Source organism: Diabrotica undecimpunctata, unplaced genomic scaffold (genome assembly GCF_040954645.1).
Source record: "Diabrotica undecimpunctata isolate CICGRU unplaced genomic scaffold, icDiaUnde3 ctg00000946.1, whole genome shotgun sequence".
Classification (NCBI taxonomy): Eukaryota; Metazoa; Arthropoda; class Insecta; order Coleoptera; family Chrysomelidae; genus Diabrotica; species Diabrotica undecimpunctata.
The window spans coordinates 402-22,235 of NW_027313336.1; the positions used below are offsets into that span (position 1 = coordinate 402).

The 21,834-nt window shown below is 34.6% G+C and overlaps 1 protein-coding gene across 1 annotated transcript; it reads right to left on the reverse strand.

The window, feature by feature from the left end:
• Positions 1–389: 389 nt before the first annotated feature.
• LOC140431892 (origin recognition complex subunit 1-like) lies at positions 390–19,576 on the reverse strand (the record flags this gene model as incomplete). The annotated part of the gene is given in 8 exon segments (XM_072519764.1): positions 390–600; positions 4,351–4,522; positions 4,525–4,615; positions 8,180–8,293; positions 8,550–8,703; positions 14,366–14,716; positions 17,769–17,882; positions 19,551–19,576. Coding segments are annotated over 8 exon segments (1,233 nt in total), but the record flags the coding sequence as incomplete, so codon positions are not given.
• Between the last annotated feature and the right edge of the window lie 2,258 nt (positions 19,577–21,834).

Genomic DNA, 21,834 nt, shown 5'->3' on the forward strand with positions numbered 1-21,834 from the left:
TTTCATTTAATTTTTTTAAGAAAATGTTTAAAAATTTATGCATTTGGTGATAAAGTCATCTAGGGAAGGCATTAAACATTACTGGTTAATTGAATCCTGCAAATGTCCAATAAATAGCAATTCCAACGAGTCCCATACACTTCGGGTAAAAATTACGTTAGTTACAGCTGGATAAGTTCGACAAGATTTAGCAGCGCCCTCTATCGTTATTATTTGTAATAAAGAAAAACACTAATTATACTCTTACGATTTCTTAGTTCACTACAAAAGTGCCAATTTCACTGTGATGCATTTATATACATTATTCCATCTACCGCGATCTGATATTGGTCAAAAAACTTTTTTGCGTTATTAAAAAAACTGTACGTATAACTAGAGAAAATATTTACCTCGGCTACTATGGACTGCATAATGAGCTGCTCCAACTTTGAACAATGTTTTATGGCTAATACTTTCGGTTGCGTAATCATGGCATTTAATGCTTCGTTTACATGTGTCATTGTTACTAACTGCGATTTCCCTTCAGATTCAGCAATCTCAGCAGCTCTTCTACAAATATCTAAAGCTCTACGAGCGTCACCTGATACTGATGCAACTTTTCTGTAAAAAAAACATAGGTACACGATTTTATTATAAAACCGCAATAATAAAACTATTTAGTCACATTCAACTATTTAGCTGCCACTATTAAAATAGGAATGATAATAATTAAATGAAGATTCCGTGAAGAAACAGAAATATTCAATATAACTAGAGCATTAGAAATATAAAGGGATCAAATGTTTATTATAAGGTTGCCAATGGTAAAATTTGGGTATAAAAAACATATGTTAACCCTTTACCGAATGAATTTTTGTTTTTGTCAAAAATAAATTCCCAGATAAGAATTTTAATTCTATGTTTACGTAAAAATATTGAAAAAAATCTAGCTACGAGGAAAACTTTATTAACAAAAAAAAATTTTTGGTGCCAAATATGGAACATCATGCAATAATGTAATATTAAACTCAAACTATTTTGAAGCTACAGTATACACTATACAGTATGAAACTGCAAATAACAGTCTTTCTTTATTAATACACAACGGTATTGTGCATTTTGTGCACACTATATATGTTTTCCCTGTACAGCCTGGAAATTTGCATCTTGACCTAGTGCTCTCATCCCAATAGGGAAAATGATCAAGCCCATCTTTACGGATGTCTTCTTTGGGTATTTCTTTAGTGGGTCCCTTTTTTCGTTTGTTCTCGTACATCTGCTGAATGCTACTACTTGACGGTCTTCCTACTCTGTTCTGTTTAATTAGTTTTCCGGCTTTACAAAGAGCATCGGCTATTGCTAGTTTGGTATCCAAAAGGGGTAAATCAAATTTCTTCTTCTTTTGGCTAATAATCAACAGTTCACGGTTGTCATGTCAATGAAATGAAAAAATATTCGTAAATAATATTTCTTCGACTTGATTTTTATACGATAAAATCCTAACATGGAATCAAGGAGATCTACACCTCCCATGTAATTGTTGTAGATTAGGACACTGTTGGGACAAGGTTCATTTTATATATACTTTCTTGTTTGAAAAATCTTCTTTTTTCTCCCTTTGGTTCACTTCCAGCATATGTTGACATTGTAGTAACGATTTTATTATCAAACCAGGACACTACACTGACATCCAGATTGTCTATATTGGCTATTTTCTCTACCATATGACTTATTCATTTCCCTACCTTATTCATTTCTTTCTCAGCTGGCATCACAACTCCAGAAACACGATTAAGTCTTACTGTTCCCAAAGGTAAAATGCCCTCTTTGGTCAAATATATCATAAGAGGTATGCTGGTGAACCAATTGTCAAAAACAACTTGTAATATTGATGTTTTGGTATCGAATCTGCTAATTTGACAACCACTTTGCTGCTCATACTAAGATTTGGTGCTCCTAGAGGTACAATATTACTCTGGGAACCAGCAAACAAATTAAAGTCATAGCTGAATCCCGAAATACCACTCAACACAAAGTTTTTGAAGCCCCACTTATGTGGTTTTTTGGGTTATACTGCTTTAGCTGGCTTCGCGCATTTGTTGGTATAATCTGTTCGTCTACAGCTAGAAATTCTTCTTTCGGAACCATAAGTAGTCGTTCTTTGATTTGGCCCAGAACAGGTCTAATTTTGAATAATATGTCATGTCCAGGCTGATCATTTTCAATCATGTCATCATTGTTATTGAAATGCAAGAAACGTTTTATTTCTTCGAATCTGTTACAGCTCATCACATCGCTAACTGTTCGGTGGCCAATATTGGCATTCCAATAGTGTCTTGTTGATGGAAGTTGAATTATCGACATGTAAATAGTAATTCCTATAAATTGTTCTATGTCATATTTTTTTATATTAGCTGGTTTATCTGGACGTTGTTGCACTGAGTATAAATTTGATTGGTCTGTGATATGCTCTACAAGACTATCAGGAAAGAGAAACTTAAAAATTGGCCGGAGTTTCTAATTGTAAAATCGAAGAAGGTAAATTTTCAGAACCAGTAAATTTTGCATCATTTTCTGATCTTCTCAGATTACCTTTCACCCAATTATGAGATTTCTTCCTTATATATCGTAGTCTTTCAGACAAAGGGATATCCTCATCTGAGGAATCTGAGGATGTGGCAGAAATGACAGTTCCTTGACATTGCTTGGAAAAATTTTCACGCTCCTCATTGTCACTATCTTGACACAATCTCATTTGTGACATCTTTATCGGAGAGATCTGATTTTTCACTATTAGTACTATTTGGAATTCTAACTACATTCATTGGACCATAAAAGAGTTTCGAATCCAAATCTACAAAAACAGTCCATAACTTCATAGTGTGCCATATATAGCACAAACCCTTTTGGGGTTTTCGGGAGACTTTAAACATTCTTAATTTTAGTACTTACCTAAGAGGATACCTAATATCAGCAATACAATAAATTTCAATTTTTTCTCGCCGTAAAAAACGTTTTTACTATGAAAAATAACCTCTAACTTCCAGGAGCTGTTTCACGTGGTTCAGAATTTCAACAAGAATGAACTTGAAACTGCGCACGGCTGCCTATCTCGCCGTCAGAAGTCAGAACTATGCCGCATATATCGGGTACACTATTAGGACGTGTCAGGGCTGCCATGCAGCTAAGACAAAAATTGAATTAAAACATTAAAAAAATTTTTTTTTGGTTTGTGCTATTTATGGCACATGATGCGGTAAAGGGTTAATATGATATAATAGACGATGCGTGATTCTGAGAAAACCATAAAATAAGTCAAAGATCATGACAAAGATCTCCAATATAGAAAACGAAAGTAGCAGTAACAAAAGCTCAACCAGAAGCGTATAAAACTCTACGATTAACTTGACACCCTCTCTCTCTCCACTGACGATACAGCCCAAATCGAGCCTTGGCCTCCTTCAAACTATGCCTCCAACCTTGCCGGTCCCGCGTCGACCTTCTCCAGGTTCTCACGTCTAGCAAATTTTGCGCGTCCGCTGCCACTTCATCCTCTCACCTTTTCCGTGACCTTCCTTTTAGTCTTCTGCCCTACATTTTGCTACCTAAGACTCTTTTGCCAACCTTTCGGTCTCCACTCTCACTACATAACCAGCCCATCGAAATCTCTGAAGTTTAACGAATTCTGAGATCGGTGTCTCTTTGAACAGTTGGTAGAGTTCATGGTTGTACCTTTATCTCCATACTACGTTAATATCTTCCTTAGGACTTTTCTTTCGAAGACTTCCAGTTTTCATTTTCTGTCATCACCCATGTCTCGCATCCGTAACATACTATTGGTCTGATAAATAGTTTTGTAGACCCTGATTTTCGATCTCCACTTTGTGTTTTTGGAGCTGGACACATGGGTGAGTGAAAAGTAAGTTTTGTTTCCTGTTACTATTCTTCTTTGAATTTCTGATTCTTTTGTTCCATCCGTTTTTAATACAACTCTGTTAACTCGAGACTGATAAATTTTATGTGAAATTAGGATTGAATCAGGGTTCAGTGCTTAGTTCTTATTTATTATATTAGTGTTGGATCATATTAGAGACCAGGAAAACTACAGGGTAACATTCCTTGGTGATTAATATTATGATGATGTGGTTCACAATGTGCTAAAAATAAGTCTACTGAGATGCTACGTGTTATTCTATGGTATTCTATTGTATGGAAACATGAACAATGTATGTAACCAAACAGATTGGAAGCTTTTAAACCTAGAATAATATTGACAATGATTTGGGTAGATCGAGCCACAAATGCCAATATATTGAAAAGAACGCGGATCCACAACGATGTAATATTACAGAACAACTAAAAACACCTTACCTTGCAACAAATTGTACAGCGTCTGGATTAAAACTATCAGTTCCGAATAACCGTTTAGTGACTATTTCTTGCAGTTGTTTAAAAGTATACGCTTGAAATGTTAGCCTAGTCAATCCTAGGCGACTAGTCACTCTATTCATCAATAACCTTTCAGGTAAGTCCATTGTATTGCTATTGAAATCACAACTAATTGATTTTTAGCTTTAGTAGGCCAGTCTAGGAGATTGTATACCACGTCTTGACGTTTGGTGCATAAAATGTCCAACTGAAATTATTCAAGAACTTTACTGGTTAAGTAAATTATATAAAACAATGAGTAAATAAATATTGGATACACTACGTAAATTTATCTGCCTGATATACCTGATATTTCGCGAGAACCAATACACTGTATATAACCGTACCACTCATAAACATATTTGAATCTATACACTGTAATCTTTGTAAACCAATGCGGTTTAATATTATAACTTTTACTGACCAGGTTTCTGCACCATATAACATTTGATACCATAAACACAAACCAAACCAAACTCACATTTAATAATATAGTACAGTGAGCACGTAAAGGTTGGAATAAATTCGTTAAACGCTTGATTTGGCAATTGGGCAAAAAAAGCTCAGGTCGATTTTATTTTTCAGTTAAGCATTTTTTGCTGGACTCATATTTTTGATGAAGTCATCACTGTTCGAGTTATGACGTCACTATAATCTTTTTAATGGTAATACCTTATTTAGACACTAAATCTTGTAGTAGATGAAAACTTGTCTCATTAAGACTAAATTGCACTAATTCGACTTCAAAATAATAGTTAGCTATCAAACAATAACTGTGTTTTAAAAAAGTTATCGAGATCATGGACCGTTTAAGCGATATGCAACGCAGAGATTTTAATCGCGCTATCTCAGAGTACATAAGCTTAACTTATTTAACAATAAATATCCCGATACACCTATTGCACAATCGACGATGAGCAAAGTCGAAGCAAAATTTTGGCAATGTCGCTAATAAATAGACATAAGGCCGTTAGGCCTTAAGCAACATTCACAATTGGATGTAATATTATCAGTGCAAGAAAATCCTCATAAATCTACCTGTCAAACTGCATTGAAACAATCGATATGCCAAACGTCTGTTTTAAAGTCTCTAAAAGAGAACAAATGGCACCCATATAAGTATCCACAGACAGTTAACGTGTGGGGCGCGAATAGTTGGTAATAAAATTGTGGGCTCATTTTTATTGGCGGTTCATTGAGCGGTGACCAGTATTTTGATTTACTTCCTCAGCGAATAATTCTCGAACTTGCAGCTCTATACCCAAACCATCAAAATCTCCAGCTATCGGACAATTCGTACCAGCAAGATGGAGCACCACCGCATCACGCACGATATGTACGGGAATACCTAAATAATATTTTTCTTAATAAATGAATTCGCAGACGAGAGATTTTTTAGAGTGGCCAGCTAGATCTCCTGATCTATCTCCACTAGAGTTTTTCTTATGGGAATACCTTAAGTCTAAAGTTTACGTTAACAGACCTAATAATATTGATGAACTTAGAGAGAATTAGGACTGAAACTAATTTAATTAATTCTGATACCATTAATAATGTTTTCCAAGAGGTACAAACATCGTCTTGCATATTGTCAAGAGGCAAATGGTTTGCAATTTGAGGATTTAATTTAATAGTTTGTATGGTTATTTAGTCCTGTTTATATTTTTATAAATTATGTTCAGATATGAGCAAAATATGTTTTATTTCTCAAATATGTGTAATATAATCTGTGACATAAGCGACATAAGAAAAAATATGACATTTGAATACAAATAGATGCGCTTTTTTCGACAAGGAGACCCAATGTCACCTAAACTTTTTAATACGGTGCTAGAACATGCTTTTAAAAATTTGGATTGGATGACAAAGGGAATAAAAATAGATGGAGAATATCTAAACAACTTACGTTTCGCCGATGATATACTTGATAGCTGAAGATCTAGGTTTGGCAAGAGAGATGGTACAGGAACTCGTTGTGGCTACAGAAAATGTAGGTTTAAATATAAATATCTCAAAAACAAAAATCATGACCAATTTGGTACCCAACCAGAACATCAGTATTGGTGAGAAAGAAATAGAACTCGTAGATAGATATAAATACCTGGGACATGAAATTATGATTGGCAGGGATAACCAGACTCATGAACTGAAGAGAAGAATCGGCCTTGGGTGGGCAGCATTTGGAAAACTGAGAGAAACTTTTAAAAGTGAGCTGCCCGCATGCCTAAAGAGAAAGGTATTTGACCAGTGCGTCCTCCCAGTCTTGACGTACGGAGCAGAAACACTTACCTTAACAAAAGCAGCAGCTACCAAACTGAGAGTCACGCAGAGAAGAATGGAGCGGTCCATGTTAGGAATAACTCTGCGAGACAGAATAACCAACGAAGACATCAGGAGAAGAACCGGAGTGACTGACATCATCGAGAAGATAGCCAGACTAAAATGAAGATGGGCAGGACACATAGCCAGAATGACAGATGGGAGATGGACAAAGAGGTTATTGGAATGGAGGCCAAGGGAAGACAAGAGAAGCGTCGGTTGACCACCTACAAGATGGACTGACGATTTAAGAAGACTCAATAAAAACTGGATAAGAGCGGCGCAAGATAGACGGTGTTGGAAACATGAGGAAGAGGCCTATGTTCAGCAGTGGACTCTTGAGGCTGGATGATGATTTCGATAATAGTGTCAAAATAAGGTATTACCGTTTAAAAAAATGATAATGACGTCATAACTTAAACAGTGAGGACGTCATAAAAAAATATGAGTTCAGCAAAACTGAAAAATAAAATCAACCTATCTGATTGTTATCGATACACAACGGCTAAACTAAACGTTTAACGAATTTATTCCAACCTTCACGTGCTCACTGCATGATTACTTACTTACAGAAAGCGTGAAGTTGTGGGAAATTATTGAAACATGATGGGACCTTCTTTTTCATTCGCATTTCTGGTAAGGTCATATATTTATAATCTAACCCTCTTGGCTCTTCTTTATTTTTTTTTTAATAAAACTAATTATTATTTGCAAACTAATTTTGACTAATTTTTTGTTGCCAATAATGACATATGCCTCAGAAACAAGAACCGACACAGCCATAACGCAAAAGCTACTGGAAACGGCAGAGATGAGAGTACTACTGGAAGAGAGAAGTATTACTGGAAATACGCTGAGGGATCGAAAGAGAAGTAAAGATATTAAAAGAAAAAGTAACGTACAATGTATACATGAATGGACACAAAATAGAAAAAAAGAATGGAATAACCACATAAGCAGAATGGAGGAGACCTGCGTCGTCAAAATAGCAAGAGATAAGTCACCAATCGGCAGAAGAAGTACCGGACGACCGCGCAAAAGATGTGGAGTGAGACCCTTCCACAGAGGTATTAATCCGCAAATGAACAAGCAGAATTGCTTATAAAGAGGAAGAAGAAGAATTATTTTTGCCATCACATTTACTATGATTCGCACAAACTGGTGAATAATTAATATTAACCTTCTGAGACTGCCACCTGCAATAAATTGTTAATCTTCATATGCCAGTGGAATTTGAAGTTGGAAGTTGCACTATTTTAAAAAAGCAGTTACTCAGATACTCAGTTACCGCAAATACTCTCTCGCCCTCGCGTCTTTTCATCTTAAATATTACTCTGTCCAAAGTTCCACCTGCCTTCAATTTCTTTTTATTTGCTTAATGTTCATTTCGTAGACACAATCCTGATACTGTAAGAAATCATATATCTTAAGACGAGTATAAAACAGTTCTTACCTCATCTATTAACATAACTATAGGTTCTTTCTTTTTAGACTTAACAAATATTTCCTCTAAACTATTTTGAGCTTGTTCCCATGAAACTGTTTTTCCTGTAAGTTGCTTCAAAATCTAAAAATAATTAATTTATTACAAAAAAATATAATTTACCAAAGAGTATATTTGTTTAAATATATAAAATAAGTGACATTATATAGCTAAATAAATTTATCAATTCAATAGGAGGAATTAATTTATTTCCAATGTCAAAGGAAAAGAAAAACATATAGCTGAATAATATAAATGATAAAGTTTGTAGATGAAAATTCTGATAAGAGATTTTGATGGTAAGACTTTTCACATAATTTTATTAATAAATCGTTAATACCTCAACATAAGCTTGTCTAGGTTCTGTTAGACGCATTCCATTAACGTTGATAAATGTAAATTTGGGAACATCTTTATTAGATTCTAGTTGTCGCATTACCGAAGTTACAGTCGCCGTTTTACCAGTACCAGGTACTCCAGAGATATACATACACCTGCAACAAATACAATATACAGTTAAAATATTATAAAATTTAAATATAAGAAACTGGTCTGAATAGTTATTGGTCTAATAGTGAAAACGACAATTAATACTTTCAAAGTTTCCCCTTTTTGTAGTGTTCCTCTTGAAGTGCTGCAAAGTACTCATATATTAATGTATGCCGTAATGACTTCTTCATTGAAAGAATATTTTCAGTTTTGTAGAGAGAGCGTATTATTTCCTGTCCTTTCTGCTTTGGAACTGTAGAACCGTCTTCTATATATTGCATAGAATTATATATGTTGGTTGGTTTCGTTTGTATTGTTACGATAAATTCTGACCCAAAACCGTAAACATATTTATTACTAATATTCTCATTCATTCACGTATTTTCTAGGTAATACCTACCTGACACACGATGGGCCCCCCTTCGCTATAAAAACAACAATCGAACTTTCTGGAGACGAGCCGATCTAAAAATACCAGTTTTGAGACCATTCGCCGCTCTGTCTAGTCGAGAACGCCATCGACTTTTCTATTCTAACGGTATTGGGTATATAACAGGACCTTTTTGGAGAAAACAGGCAGTCAGAAAAGAAGATCGCGACGCGTTTCAAATGTAACGTCCGTATAGATAAATTATGTAATTATTAGTCAAATAAATTGTTGTACAGTGGTTTAATAAATTGATATAAATTATCGTGTTTTAGTAAATTAAAATAAGGACAATAAATTAGAATTAATAAAGACATAACAGTATATTGATGATTCTATTTCAAAATGTGATCTGATTCACAAGATGTGACCGACACGTTCGAAGTCGATGATCTCCGGTGTGATTGTAATTGTGGAACGTCTTTTACGGGGATCATCTTTTCACGTCCACGTTTAACTCGACTACTCATTTCTTCATGGTGAAAATTGAGAGTGAAAACTATACATATTTACAAAATGCAAATTAATTTGGGTCGGTGTTAAACCTTCTTTTACAAAGAATTTTATGACTGATACTACATTTCTTCCATTTTCAACATCACGCGTTCAACTGCTTCAAACGACTGTCTACAATGAACTGCTGTCTGGAAGGACTTGCAATTTTACATGTTCCTCTTAACAACACGTGCACAAACATAACAGGATATTTTAGCTCGTCTTCCGAAACAAATAGAGGGCAGCATATTATGCACCAGAAAGCATGAATGCCTGTATTTTCTTTCTAAAAGTCTGTTTTCGACCATGACATGATATGTTTCGTCTTTGTTGAGAATTCATCAGGAAAACCCAGAATCGAAGACAAACTAGAAGAGGGAAGCAGGTACTTAAGTAAATTTCTCACTTGACAAGAGTGGTATCGTTAGGTAGTGCCATCTAATTAAGATGAAAGAAAATAGATACAATTGTGTATCTTAGAACTATGTAGATCAGGTTAAAATATTTTAAAATACCTCTATCTTCCGAAACAAATTTCTTTAATTCATTTTATTTCTACTTCAATTCCAAGATCAGAACCCAACAGATCAAGAACTTTAGGAAAGAAATATATTGATCGTGAGAAACTCATGTGTCAAAAACTTTAAAATACCTGAGCTACGATGAAAATTCAGAGTAGTGGCACTATTGAAGCCAGGCAAAGTGTCAACCGAAGCTAAAAACTTTTGAGCAGTTTCGTTACTGTGCCACCCCACCTTTTTGAGGTTTTTGAACGAATGATACTCAATCGAATCTCTGTCACCATTGACAAGAAACTGATACCTGAACAAGTTGGATTTAGAACTAGGAAATTTTGCATTGGGTCAAATATTATACCTTGTATATCCAACGAAAGAAAATGACTAGTGTGATTTATGTTGACTTAACTGGTGCATATGACAGTGAAATATGACTGTTAGTTACCAAAATTATTGGTGTTAGTATATAATATGACCAGGGATTTCAGATCTATGTGCTCGTTAAAATGCATTCTTCAAAATCGTTGGTTTTACGTTACCTTTGCAGTTTACGAAAAGTTGCTGGATGTATCAAAAAATAGTCTACCTTAGAGGAGTGTATTGGCATTTCTCTTTAATAACATCTATACAAACGACTTACCAAGGCACCCCGGAAAGATGTGTTTTATATACATATACTGATAAGGCATTGGTAGCCCAGGAAAAATGTTTTTGAAGAAATAGAAAAGAAATTGTCGGCTGCACTAGAAGAGCTAACAGATAAGTATAACAATAAAGTTATAAAATGAAAACCTTCAAAAACCCAAGTGTGCTCTTACTACCTAAACAACCAGCATTCTAGGAAATATATGAACATGAATGTTTGTACGAGCATCGCTTCAGAACGACTGCACTAAATTAGATAATTCTCTATTTGTTGTGTTTGTTATTATCAGGAGAAGGTTTGTGTAAAAGAAAATTTTCAAAAAATTGTATGGAAAGACCTTAAAAACAGTTTTTCTGTCATTTTAAATTGCAATATAACTAATAGACGGCGCCATATTATGACTAACAAAGGAAGCTATGATTAACAAAATAAATAAAGAGTTATGTAAGACGTATTTTATGTCATCATTTCATAAAAGCACCTTTATTTTGACATATACGCATACGCAGTTGTGCGTCCATTATTACTGTGCTTTAATAAAATAAAATGTATTTAAATTAAATACAAACCCAAGAACTTTTATTTAAAGATGCCTCATTATGACGTAACCTGTCAAATTACGTGAAGAAACGGTAGTACCGTTCGCGTCATAAAAAACTGGTACAACTCTTATAACCGAAAATCGTGTTTTTCAAGTTGTGTAAGTTGATCTTGTCACATATGTCATTCTAATTTCTAGGGAAACGTTGCCAGTTCAACGAAAATATTGTATCAAATCAGCTAAAAGGAGGGCTGTGCGACAGACACACAGTAGATGCATTCCAATTTTGCCTGTGCCAATACCCTATGTTTAAATATCCTTTAGACATTTTGGGAATTAACTCAACCCTCTTCCTGCTAATTAAACTTATTAAATACGGTTTTTTGTTGTTAATGGTAATAACAATACCTATATAAAAACTTTAAACATTTTTGTTTATTTAGATTTAGTGCAGTTCCGTTATCTGTAATCGCAACAATGAATTGATACACGAACCATCGTGTCAAGTCTGAACCAGTCTGAACACAGGTTTATATTGGGAAAAAAAGTGTACAAGTTTTATATGACGGGAACTGTACATCTCACAGTTTCAATAACTCTCTAATGTCAGTATTAATAGATTGACATAACAACATTGCTGTAAATATTTAATATTGCGGCTCCAATATAAATGATGAAGTTTCAACATATCAGATGGGAAGATATGTCAATAAGGCGGTAAAATCGAGCAAAACAAAATAAAATAATATTAAATAAAATTAAAATAAAATTAAAATAAAATAAAATAGGATAAAAGAGAGTGAAAAGAGTAAAATTAAATTAAATTAGGTTAAATTAAATTATATTAAATTAAAATAAAATAAATAAAAATAAAATGGAATAAGTGGAATAAAAATAAAATAGAATAAAATAAATTAAAATGTAATAAAATGGTATAAAATAGAATAAAATAGAATACAATAAAATAAAATATAATAAAATCACATCTTCCATTTGCTCTAGCTTTAGCTTTTGCTTCACCTGGAATATCTGCAACTTTATTGGAAGGCAAACGAATTGCAAATTTTGACTTTAAATTACCATTAAACATATAAATTAATGAAACACCAGATTGCAATATCGCCAAAAATAATCAATGTCGAAGATTTTACAGGTATGCAAATTAATCGTTTGGGATGAATGTACATCGACCCACAAAAGGTCATTATAGGGACTGGGCAGAACTTTGAAAGATATTCGTGAAAATCAAAAACATTTTTGGTGCAGCCATGATTTTATTTTCAGACTGTTCCTTATTTAATATTTATTCCTCAATTAACTGCTGCGAAGGAACTAAACTCATGCCTAACATCATCCAATTTGTGGCGACGTGTAAAGACGCTCCAATTGACAAAATACATGCGAGTGTTTTTGCAACAAGATCAAAGTGCAATTGTTTTTTCGAAGCAGCTGTTATTGCAGATATTGGAAATGGTAAAGGCGCTATTGACACCTCGACCGGATTTATTTCATTGCCCAGAGATTTCTGTTACTTAATAGACTCGAAAGAGGAGCTTATTGAACTTTGATACGCTATTTAATTTTAAGACGATACGAATTTCAACTCAGTCAGCTAGTATTAAATAAAAATGGTATGGATATATTGTATCGCCTCCATAATAATGGGTAAATTGATTAGCGATCATCCTTACGCATTTACATCTTGACTTAAGAGAGGATTAGTAAATATATTAACCTTTGTATTGTCTCTGGGTACGCCTGGACCCAGTAGTAAAATTCAAATGTTTATATATTTATTATATCGTAAATTTGGTGATGTTTCATGATATCCTTAAGATAAGGTTTATATACAATTTAACGTATTTGCGGTTTGAAATATCAGTTTGGTTTTTTTTTAAATGAAAGAAACACATCTGTTGTTTATGGGTTCACCTGTACCCAGAAGTGTTCCCAAATGTATGTGATGTTTGTTTTGTTTATTTTTCTGAGAAGGGTGATTAGATATTATGGGTTCTATTTTCGGAACGCGCTATCTCAGAGTTTTAGTATTGTACCAGACTTGATCGCTTGAAGTTGAGAGTTGAATACATATATAATTTTAATTGAATATAAAGTTTTATTATATTTTTTATTACAAAAAAAATGTTTTTAGTTTTGATACATCGATAACATGAAACTTCAAAAGTTTCTACGAATTAATAAAAAAAATTGGAATATAATTCACAACAGGTATGAGTTTTATCCACTGGGTCCACCCGTACCCATAGACAAAGAATTAACATTTACTTCGGGAGAGTAGGAAGGTCAAATGGACTAACTAAGGTCTGACGTCACAATGGGCGGGGATTTTAAAAATCTTTCCAAACATTTTTAAGTCGTGTGTATTTGCCCCAAAAAAAGGTTGGAAATAATGTTTTTTTAATTGTTTGAAGAATGAATAAGGACTTTTGGTTATGAATATTCATTGTGTGCGATTGGTATTATTTATTGTTCGTGAATTTGTGAGGTAAGCGTGGATGATCCGCGCCCTGTTAAGTTTGATATGATCAAACAAGGCAACCAAAAATATTGAAACATGGTAGAAGTTTTATGAGTTCCACGACTTTGTCACTTTACAAAACCACTGTTGAACATCACCGCTTTGAGCTTTGCAGGAAACTTTGTCAGTTGGTGCCATATATCCTAAACAAGAACTGGCTGCAGGTTACAATTATCTTAGATCGTGTGGAGATTCCTTAATCGGGTCAAAACAGCATGTTACAATTTAAGTCAAATCTAAAGCGGTGGTGGAATGCATAAGATGACAGATGTTACTGTGGCGAAATACAAAACCCTCGACATTCTTGGTTTGTACATACTTAAGACAAGAACTGACTCTCCTTGACAGCTAATGAAAGGCCACTTAAGTGGCGGGGTATTGGCAGTATATTTAACGAACTGATCCGGACACGAAAAGTAAATATCTACACACTTCTATCCAAGAAACTCTTGATACTGATATTTATTTTCCAATTACATTTAAATATTAAACAAAACTTACCCTCCACAACCATCAATCAATTTTCCTTCTACAAAATTATAAATATCGCAATATTCCTTTTCTCGACATGGCAACGATTCAGGTATATAAGAAACGTGTAACTGGCTCCTCGCCTTCATTAATGGTGTAGAATCGCCTTTTATTTTTTTACTTCTCTCTTGCATAGATGGGGTGACTATCCCTTCCCTAATAAGTTTGGCTCTATTTTTAGGTGTCCTTGGAGTGGCTCTAGGAGTTTTTTCTGGACTCTTACTAACCGCTTTTGAAGTTTTTACAGATCGAGGAGTCCTTACAGCATTCCTCGAGGATTTTGGAGTGGATACTTTTCTTGTGGACACTTTTTTAGGTGTGCTACAAAAAGTAAATATTAATTTATGCTTTAAAATAATTCAGAAATAGAATATATAAAAAATGGAAAATAAATGTGTTTTAAGTTTGATTTGTTAATAACGTGGTTAATATTTCATGTTACTGACAAAATAAGTAAAAATAATTAAGGTTTTATTCATGACAGTTGGCGTTCATGACATTGAGGTTTATTTGTAATTTTCTATTAGTTACTATTCTATTTTATTTATAATTTACCAAAATTTATTTTTTTTGTTTAAATAATTTTTTCTTAGAGTCTTCTTCTTAATAAGACTTTCTAATAGAATTCAAAAAAGAAAGAAACATTTATTGGACCAAGGATTTTTTATAATAATGTTTTTTTAAGTATGTTTAGCAGCAAATTGTGTTAACAAACCTAATTTTATTTGGTCAGTTACTACTTTTTTACAATTGAATCGATTATTTCTGAAAGGGCTAAGTGCTATTTCGGCCATTTTTCTTTTAATATGCGAAATTAATTATTGACGCAAAACCTACCGTTTGGTGGAAATGAACTAAATTCAATCATTCCTTACTTGCATTTCTGTGTGAGAAAATAATGGTTTAGCGCAGAAAGGACCTAAGTAAACTAACTTAGTCCCTTTAAGAAATAAATATTTAAATTTGTGTCATGCTGTATTTGATCTTGCGCTCTGTTTTGGTTTAAAGTGCAAGCCTCGTGTCGCGAAATATTTTCAGTGATTTACCGGCTTCGATACTGTGTGCAGTTTCACACTACAGGGAGTAATATAATCACATTTTTCTGGCAATGTTTCTAGTTCGGACGAAAATAGAAGCACTGAAATTGAAGTGGAGCCACTTCAATCAGATAATCTTAGAAAAAGACGGAGGGGTGTGTGAAATGATGTTAATACCTAAGAAATTTAATCAAAAAAGCTAGAGTCAGTAGTACTGCGTATGAGGATTATAAAAGCAAGATGGTTGCTGCCAGGGAAATCGGAGGTGCTTGCAGGTAAGTTAAAGAAAGTTATATATTGAATAGCCTAGTTATATAGATGCGTTATTTTTTAAACGATGAGCAAAAGCAAATAGTATTTGAGAATTTCTACAAAATGCAAAACAAGGATGAACAGGATATATATCTTCAAGGCCTGATACATCAGAAAAATGTAGCAAAACAAAGAAGCCAGAAAAATGAAAACAATAAATTAGAGAAGTATATTTTGATCATTTTATTCGCGTTGGAGATCTGAAAGTAAAAGTGTATTGTAAGGCTTTTTTTAATTTGCATCATGTATCTGAAAAAAGAATAAAGCGAATAAAATCATTGATTAAAAATAATCTGACTCCTAGAGATAAACGTGGCAAAAATATTAAACGGCAATGCCAGAAGATCAAAACATATTAATTTGTCAGCACATTCAAAGCTATCCAGTAAAAGAAAGTCACTATTCGGGAAAAGAATATAAATATCTAGATAGTAGGCTTAATATAAAAATTATGTACGAAATGTTTAGATCCAAGTATCCTGGAACGAAAATTAAATACAGCTATTATTATACATTTTTTCGCTAAAACTTTACTTTGAACTTTATTTATTTATGCATGTGTCAAATAGAAACATGCGTAAAATTTTAATAGTTGAATTTAAAAATCAAAAGTCCCTCACTCGGAGATGCCTCAAAAAAGTGGCTGTTGCAGAATTGTTGGTAAACAAAAAAAAGGCCAAGTTTTATACCAATTTAAAGGATACTGTTAAGGAGTGTCACGATAGGTAGGGCTCGCATTTGACGTGCAAAATGTTCATTTACCGCATATACCTGTACAAGAAGTCTTCTATAAGACCCAACTAACGGTTAATGTATTTTGCATACGTAATCTTAAAACAGAAAATTCTTTTCTATATTTATCACGAAGGACAGGCCAATAAGGGCCCTAATGAAGTATGCACCTTTTTGCTTGATTGTATATAAAAAATTACATACCACCTAACATAAAAGAGTTGAAACTTTTTTGTGACAACTGTCCTGGGCAAAATAAGAAGATTATGTTTGGCCCTTACAGATATGAAGCGCTTCGATAAAACTGAACATTATTTTCCCATTAGAGGGCACTCCTTCTTGCCCTGTGACAGGGATTTCGGTGTCATAAAAAGATACTTAAAAAATTTGACAGAATATTTTAAATTCTTGAGTTTAAACTAGTGAGATTTTAAGCAATGGATTGATGGTCATTTTTAGTCAAACAAAATTTCTGTGAATATGAACTTAAACATTAAAAAAATAAGTATACGGATTGCAGATGGATAAAGTAGAAAACTATAAATATTTAGGTACTTGGACAACACACAACAATAATAAAACAATAAAAATAAGAACACTGATCGAAACAGCTAAATTTTTTTTTAAGAAAATAAGAAGGATTAAAAATGTACAGAATAGATCAAATATACGGAATGAAAAGTTGGATACTTAAACAATAATGTATAAACATGCTTTCAATGGAAATGTGGTGTCATACGATGATTTTGAGGATATCATGTACCAAGAGAAAAATCAACATCGATGTAATGAGAGAAATAGGAGAGAAGTGCAAATTGATGACAACACCTAATAAGGACACTTCTACAAAATATAATACAAGGAAAGATCTAAGGACAAAGAATTCAAAATTCGCTTAAAAGAATATCCTGGAGGAGAAACTTAGAGCAATTTCGGTTTGAGTTTACACCACAAACGAACTGTTTAGGAACAGCTGTAAATAAGATTAGAATGGCATTAACGATATCTAATCTCTGATAGAAGAGGAAGACAAAGAAAAATAATAAAACAAATATGAATTATTAAACCTAATAATGCAAGAAAAAATGAAAAGAGGTATCAGAAGAAGGCTGTTAATTAAGTAAATTTGAGGGAGTGGTTAAAATGTACTTCAATATAACCGTCTAGAGCAGCAACAGATAAAATAAAAATATGCAGGATGATCTGAGAGGCGCCAATTGCAGAAGAATAATGTTGTGCTATGATAACATGCATTTTTAAGTCGGTGTGATATGACAAGCTTCGTGCATTACCTGGCCTCATCACTGTCATTTTGGCTATCACAAGTATTGTCTTCATTGCTGACATTTAACTTCTTTAAATGCACTCGCAAAACATTGGTAACCGACTTATTGTTTAAGTCTTTCCTAAAGAAAACAAACAATATTTCGTTAAAATTTGCTAAACTAAAAGAATTAATTCTACATGTTACAATGGATGGCCTTCGCACGTGGCGATCGGATACTGTAAGTAAAGTTCTCATCAGGTGGGCATATATGACCATAGAGCAGGTGTGAATAAGGTACAACCAAAAAAAAACATCCGCGAATAATCTAAGAACACGATAAAGAGACTGCAGCTGTGTCATTAACTGTAAATTTGATAGAACATGACTCACAAACAAAAACGCACACATACACACATGCAAAATAAACATACACAAATGAACATCTATACTATGCTTAATTGGCAAATCGCCACAACTGACTCATCACATAGTGAGATTTGTGCTGTGATCCCGAGGTATAAGTAACATCATACCCAGGGACTGCATGTCACAGGGAAAAAGTGTTGTCTTAGTGATGCCCCAGAGAGTTGACGAACCCTAGAAGATTATAGCCTTGGCACGAGACAAAAAGAGATGTTCCAGAAGAGGACTAAGAAATGAGTAAATTTTCTGAATCATACTGTTGCTAAGGGAGGATTCGATGTATGGCCAAATATAAGTTCCGCCGAAGTCCCGAGTACATTTATGTGTTAATATAATTTATGCAATACACAGAGGACACTGAAATGTTTTGGCGCGAAGTTTTAAACGAAGATCCGATACTTTTGATACATTAAATCTGGAAAAACAGCTTCTGAACAATCAGACATCTAAAAAAAATAAAGCTTCTACCAATCCCGAATTATACCAAAGGCAAAAGCTAAAGGAAGAAAACAATAAAGAAAAGTGAATCCGGAAGGAAAGTTTTGTCTATTGAAAAAATTACAGACAGAAACTGAAAAATAATTGTGTAAGAGAGAGAAATTCAGAATAGACAAAAAACCATACGGGAGCAATTTTTGTGACATTCTATTTGGCAAGTTGGATTAAGAGCTGCAATAAATATATTTTATTAGTAAGCAACTTAAGCTCCAAGATGGATTTTAACTCAGTAAGGAAGTGAGAAAAACCCAATGGAAAAATAAACTAACAATTATTTTATACAAATTAAAACATTACTGAAAAAAGCACAGTTAAAGAATCACAAAGAGTATAAGCTAACAAGGTTGCTAACAATAAATATTGCTGAGAACAACAACTAAACGTGACTTGATTTAATAACGATTGAACGGCGATTTTATAGGCGTTGTAGGGACAATGGGCGTGCTGAGAGTACATATAGGCTAAGAGGACATAAAAGGTAAAATAATATCTTAAAGACAGCATTTTATTAGCAACTTAAAGCTAAAAAAGAAAACTGCGTTCACATCCATCGCTCTACAAATTGTAAATCTACGTCACATATAATGCAGAATATACAGTACGCGACCAAATAGTTACAGGACTAATACTTAAAAACTCTATCTAAAAATATACTGAACAATTCAACTATATCGTCCTCAAAGCACACCCGTTAAAAACGTATATCCTTCTCCCAACGTCGTTTCCACTGCTGGAATTACTCTGAGAACTGTTCTTGTGAAATGATGTTTAACTTTTCCACTGATTTTTTTTAATCGAGTGAAACTCCTGCTCTTTGAAAGATCTATGGAGTTTCGAAAACAGAGGAGGCCGCAGATGATAGACCTATGACTCAGTCCCTACTAACCACTGCTCCGGTCTCGTCCTTAACATGACCTACCGTACCATTCATAATTATTTATCCAGTGGAAATAATTCGTAATAATCTACAGAAGCTACCGAAAAATATCCCAATCCATTAAAAAGCTTAAAAAAAATAAAGCACCAGGAACGGATCAAATTTGTAGTGACCTCTACAAGAATGGTGGCGATTCTCTGCTACAAGCACTGCATAAACTTTTACTTCTTGTCTGGCAAAATAAGACCATGTCCTGTGAATGCTCTCAAGGCATGATATACCCGTTACATAAAAAGGCGATCAGCTCCAGTGTGACCACTACAGAGGTATAACTCTGTTAACAACTGCTTGCAAAATACTAGCAAATATTCTCTACGAAAGGCTACAAGTTTACACAGTTGGCATTGTTGGAAAATACCAGGCCGGATTTACTCCAGAAAAATCAACAATTGACCAGATTCATTCAATAAGACAGATCCTCCAGAAAACATTGGAATCATCACCTATTCGTCGACTTCAAGGCCGCATACTTTTGAGAAGAAAAAAGGAACAGTACCTAAAAGCACGAATACAGCAACTGGAGGAGGAACATAGAACCGGTCAGTCTAGACAGTTTTATAAGGACCTAAAAACAATGAAGGGCAACACGACCAACAGCCCAAGATTTATAAAAGACGATGAAAGACAATTGCTCACAGACGAAGAGGAGATAAGCCGCCAATGGAGAAATTATTTTGAGCAACTCCTAAATACAGAAAAACTCACAACGACAGGGAAGCAAAGACAGTACCAGTTAGCCGAACCTGAAATACCAGGGCCCACACTAGCTGAAGTAAAGTCTGCAATTTCGTCCCTAAAAAACCATAAAGCCCAGGCCCAGGCACACAGGCAAAACTACTAAAAAAAGGGGAAGAAAAGCTCTACCTTGAGATATATCATCTTATAAGAGAAGTCTGGGAAAGAGAAGAAATACCGAAACACTGGCATGAAAGCCATATAGTACCTATCCACAAGAAGGGAGACAAACAAATATGTCGGAATTATAGAGGAATATCGTTAATCAATACAACGTACAAAATTATATCCATAATATTGTCTAGAATACTAACTCCATACGCAGAGGAAATAATAGGCGACTACCAAAGTGGATTCAGACCGGGAAGGCCGACCATAGACCAGATATTCGTCCTACGCCAGGCGTTGGAAAAAAACTGAGAAATCAACCGCGATGTACACCAAATCTTCGTGGACTTTAAACAGCTTACGATTCTGTTAGCAGAGAAGCATTGTGGGAGACCATGGTAGAAATGGGAGTACCTGGAAAGCTGGTACGATTAGCACAGGTGAGCACAGAGAACGCTTCCGCACGGATCAGAATTGGCAGCACCATGTCGGAGGAATTCCTCATTGACACCGGGCTTAGACAAGGAGATTCTCTCACCCCCATGCTATTTAATTTTACACTGGAACATACAGTAAGGAAAGCTCAACCACAGCTGACAAACGGATTTGCCGCCCAGGGATCAAAAATACTATTGGCGTTTGCGGATGACGTGGACACAATTGCATAATCCACCAGAGATGCAAAAGAAGTTTTCACCCTATTCGAAAACGGAGCCAAGGAAGTTGGTCTGAAGGTCAACGAGGACAAGACCAAGTACATGGTGGTTACGAAGAACCCAAGACCAAGGTTTAGACAAAACGTAACAATCAATGAATACAACTTTTAAGTCGTCAAAGAATTCAAATACCTGGGAGCGATCATAACATCTGAAAATAAATATGAAAAGGACTTGGCAGCCAGGATCATTGCAGGAAACAGGGCATATTACTCATTAATGACCGTACTTAACTCAAAAATACTCTCAATATCAGCAAAAATAAGAGTGTACAAGACAATAATTCGTCCCACAATAACGTATGGAAGCGAGACAAGGACTGAACCAGCGGGAAACGACAAAATTACTGGTACTGGAGAGAAAGATACTGTGGACTATCTATGGGCATTGCAGAGAAGAGACAACAGGAGAGTGGAGAAGAAGGCACAATGATGAACTCATGATATGGAGATGAAAACATAGTACGCTACATTAAAGCAAACCGAATAAGATGGGCGGGCCACGTACTAAGATCGAGTGGCGAAAGACTCCTGAACGTCACATTCTGGGAAAGGCCCGATCGCAGAAGGTCAGTTGGTCGCCCAAGAAAGAGATGGAAGGACGCAGTAGCCAATGATCTACGCAAAATGGGAATACAGCAATGGGAAATAGCTGCTCAACTCTGAGATAGCGCG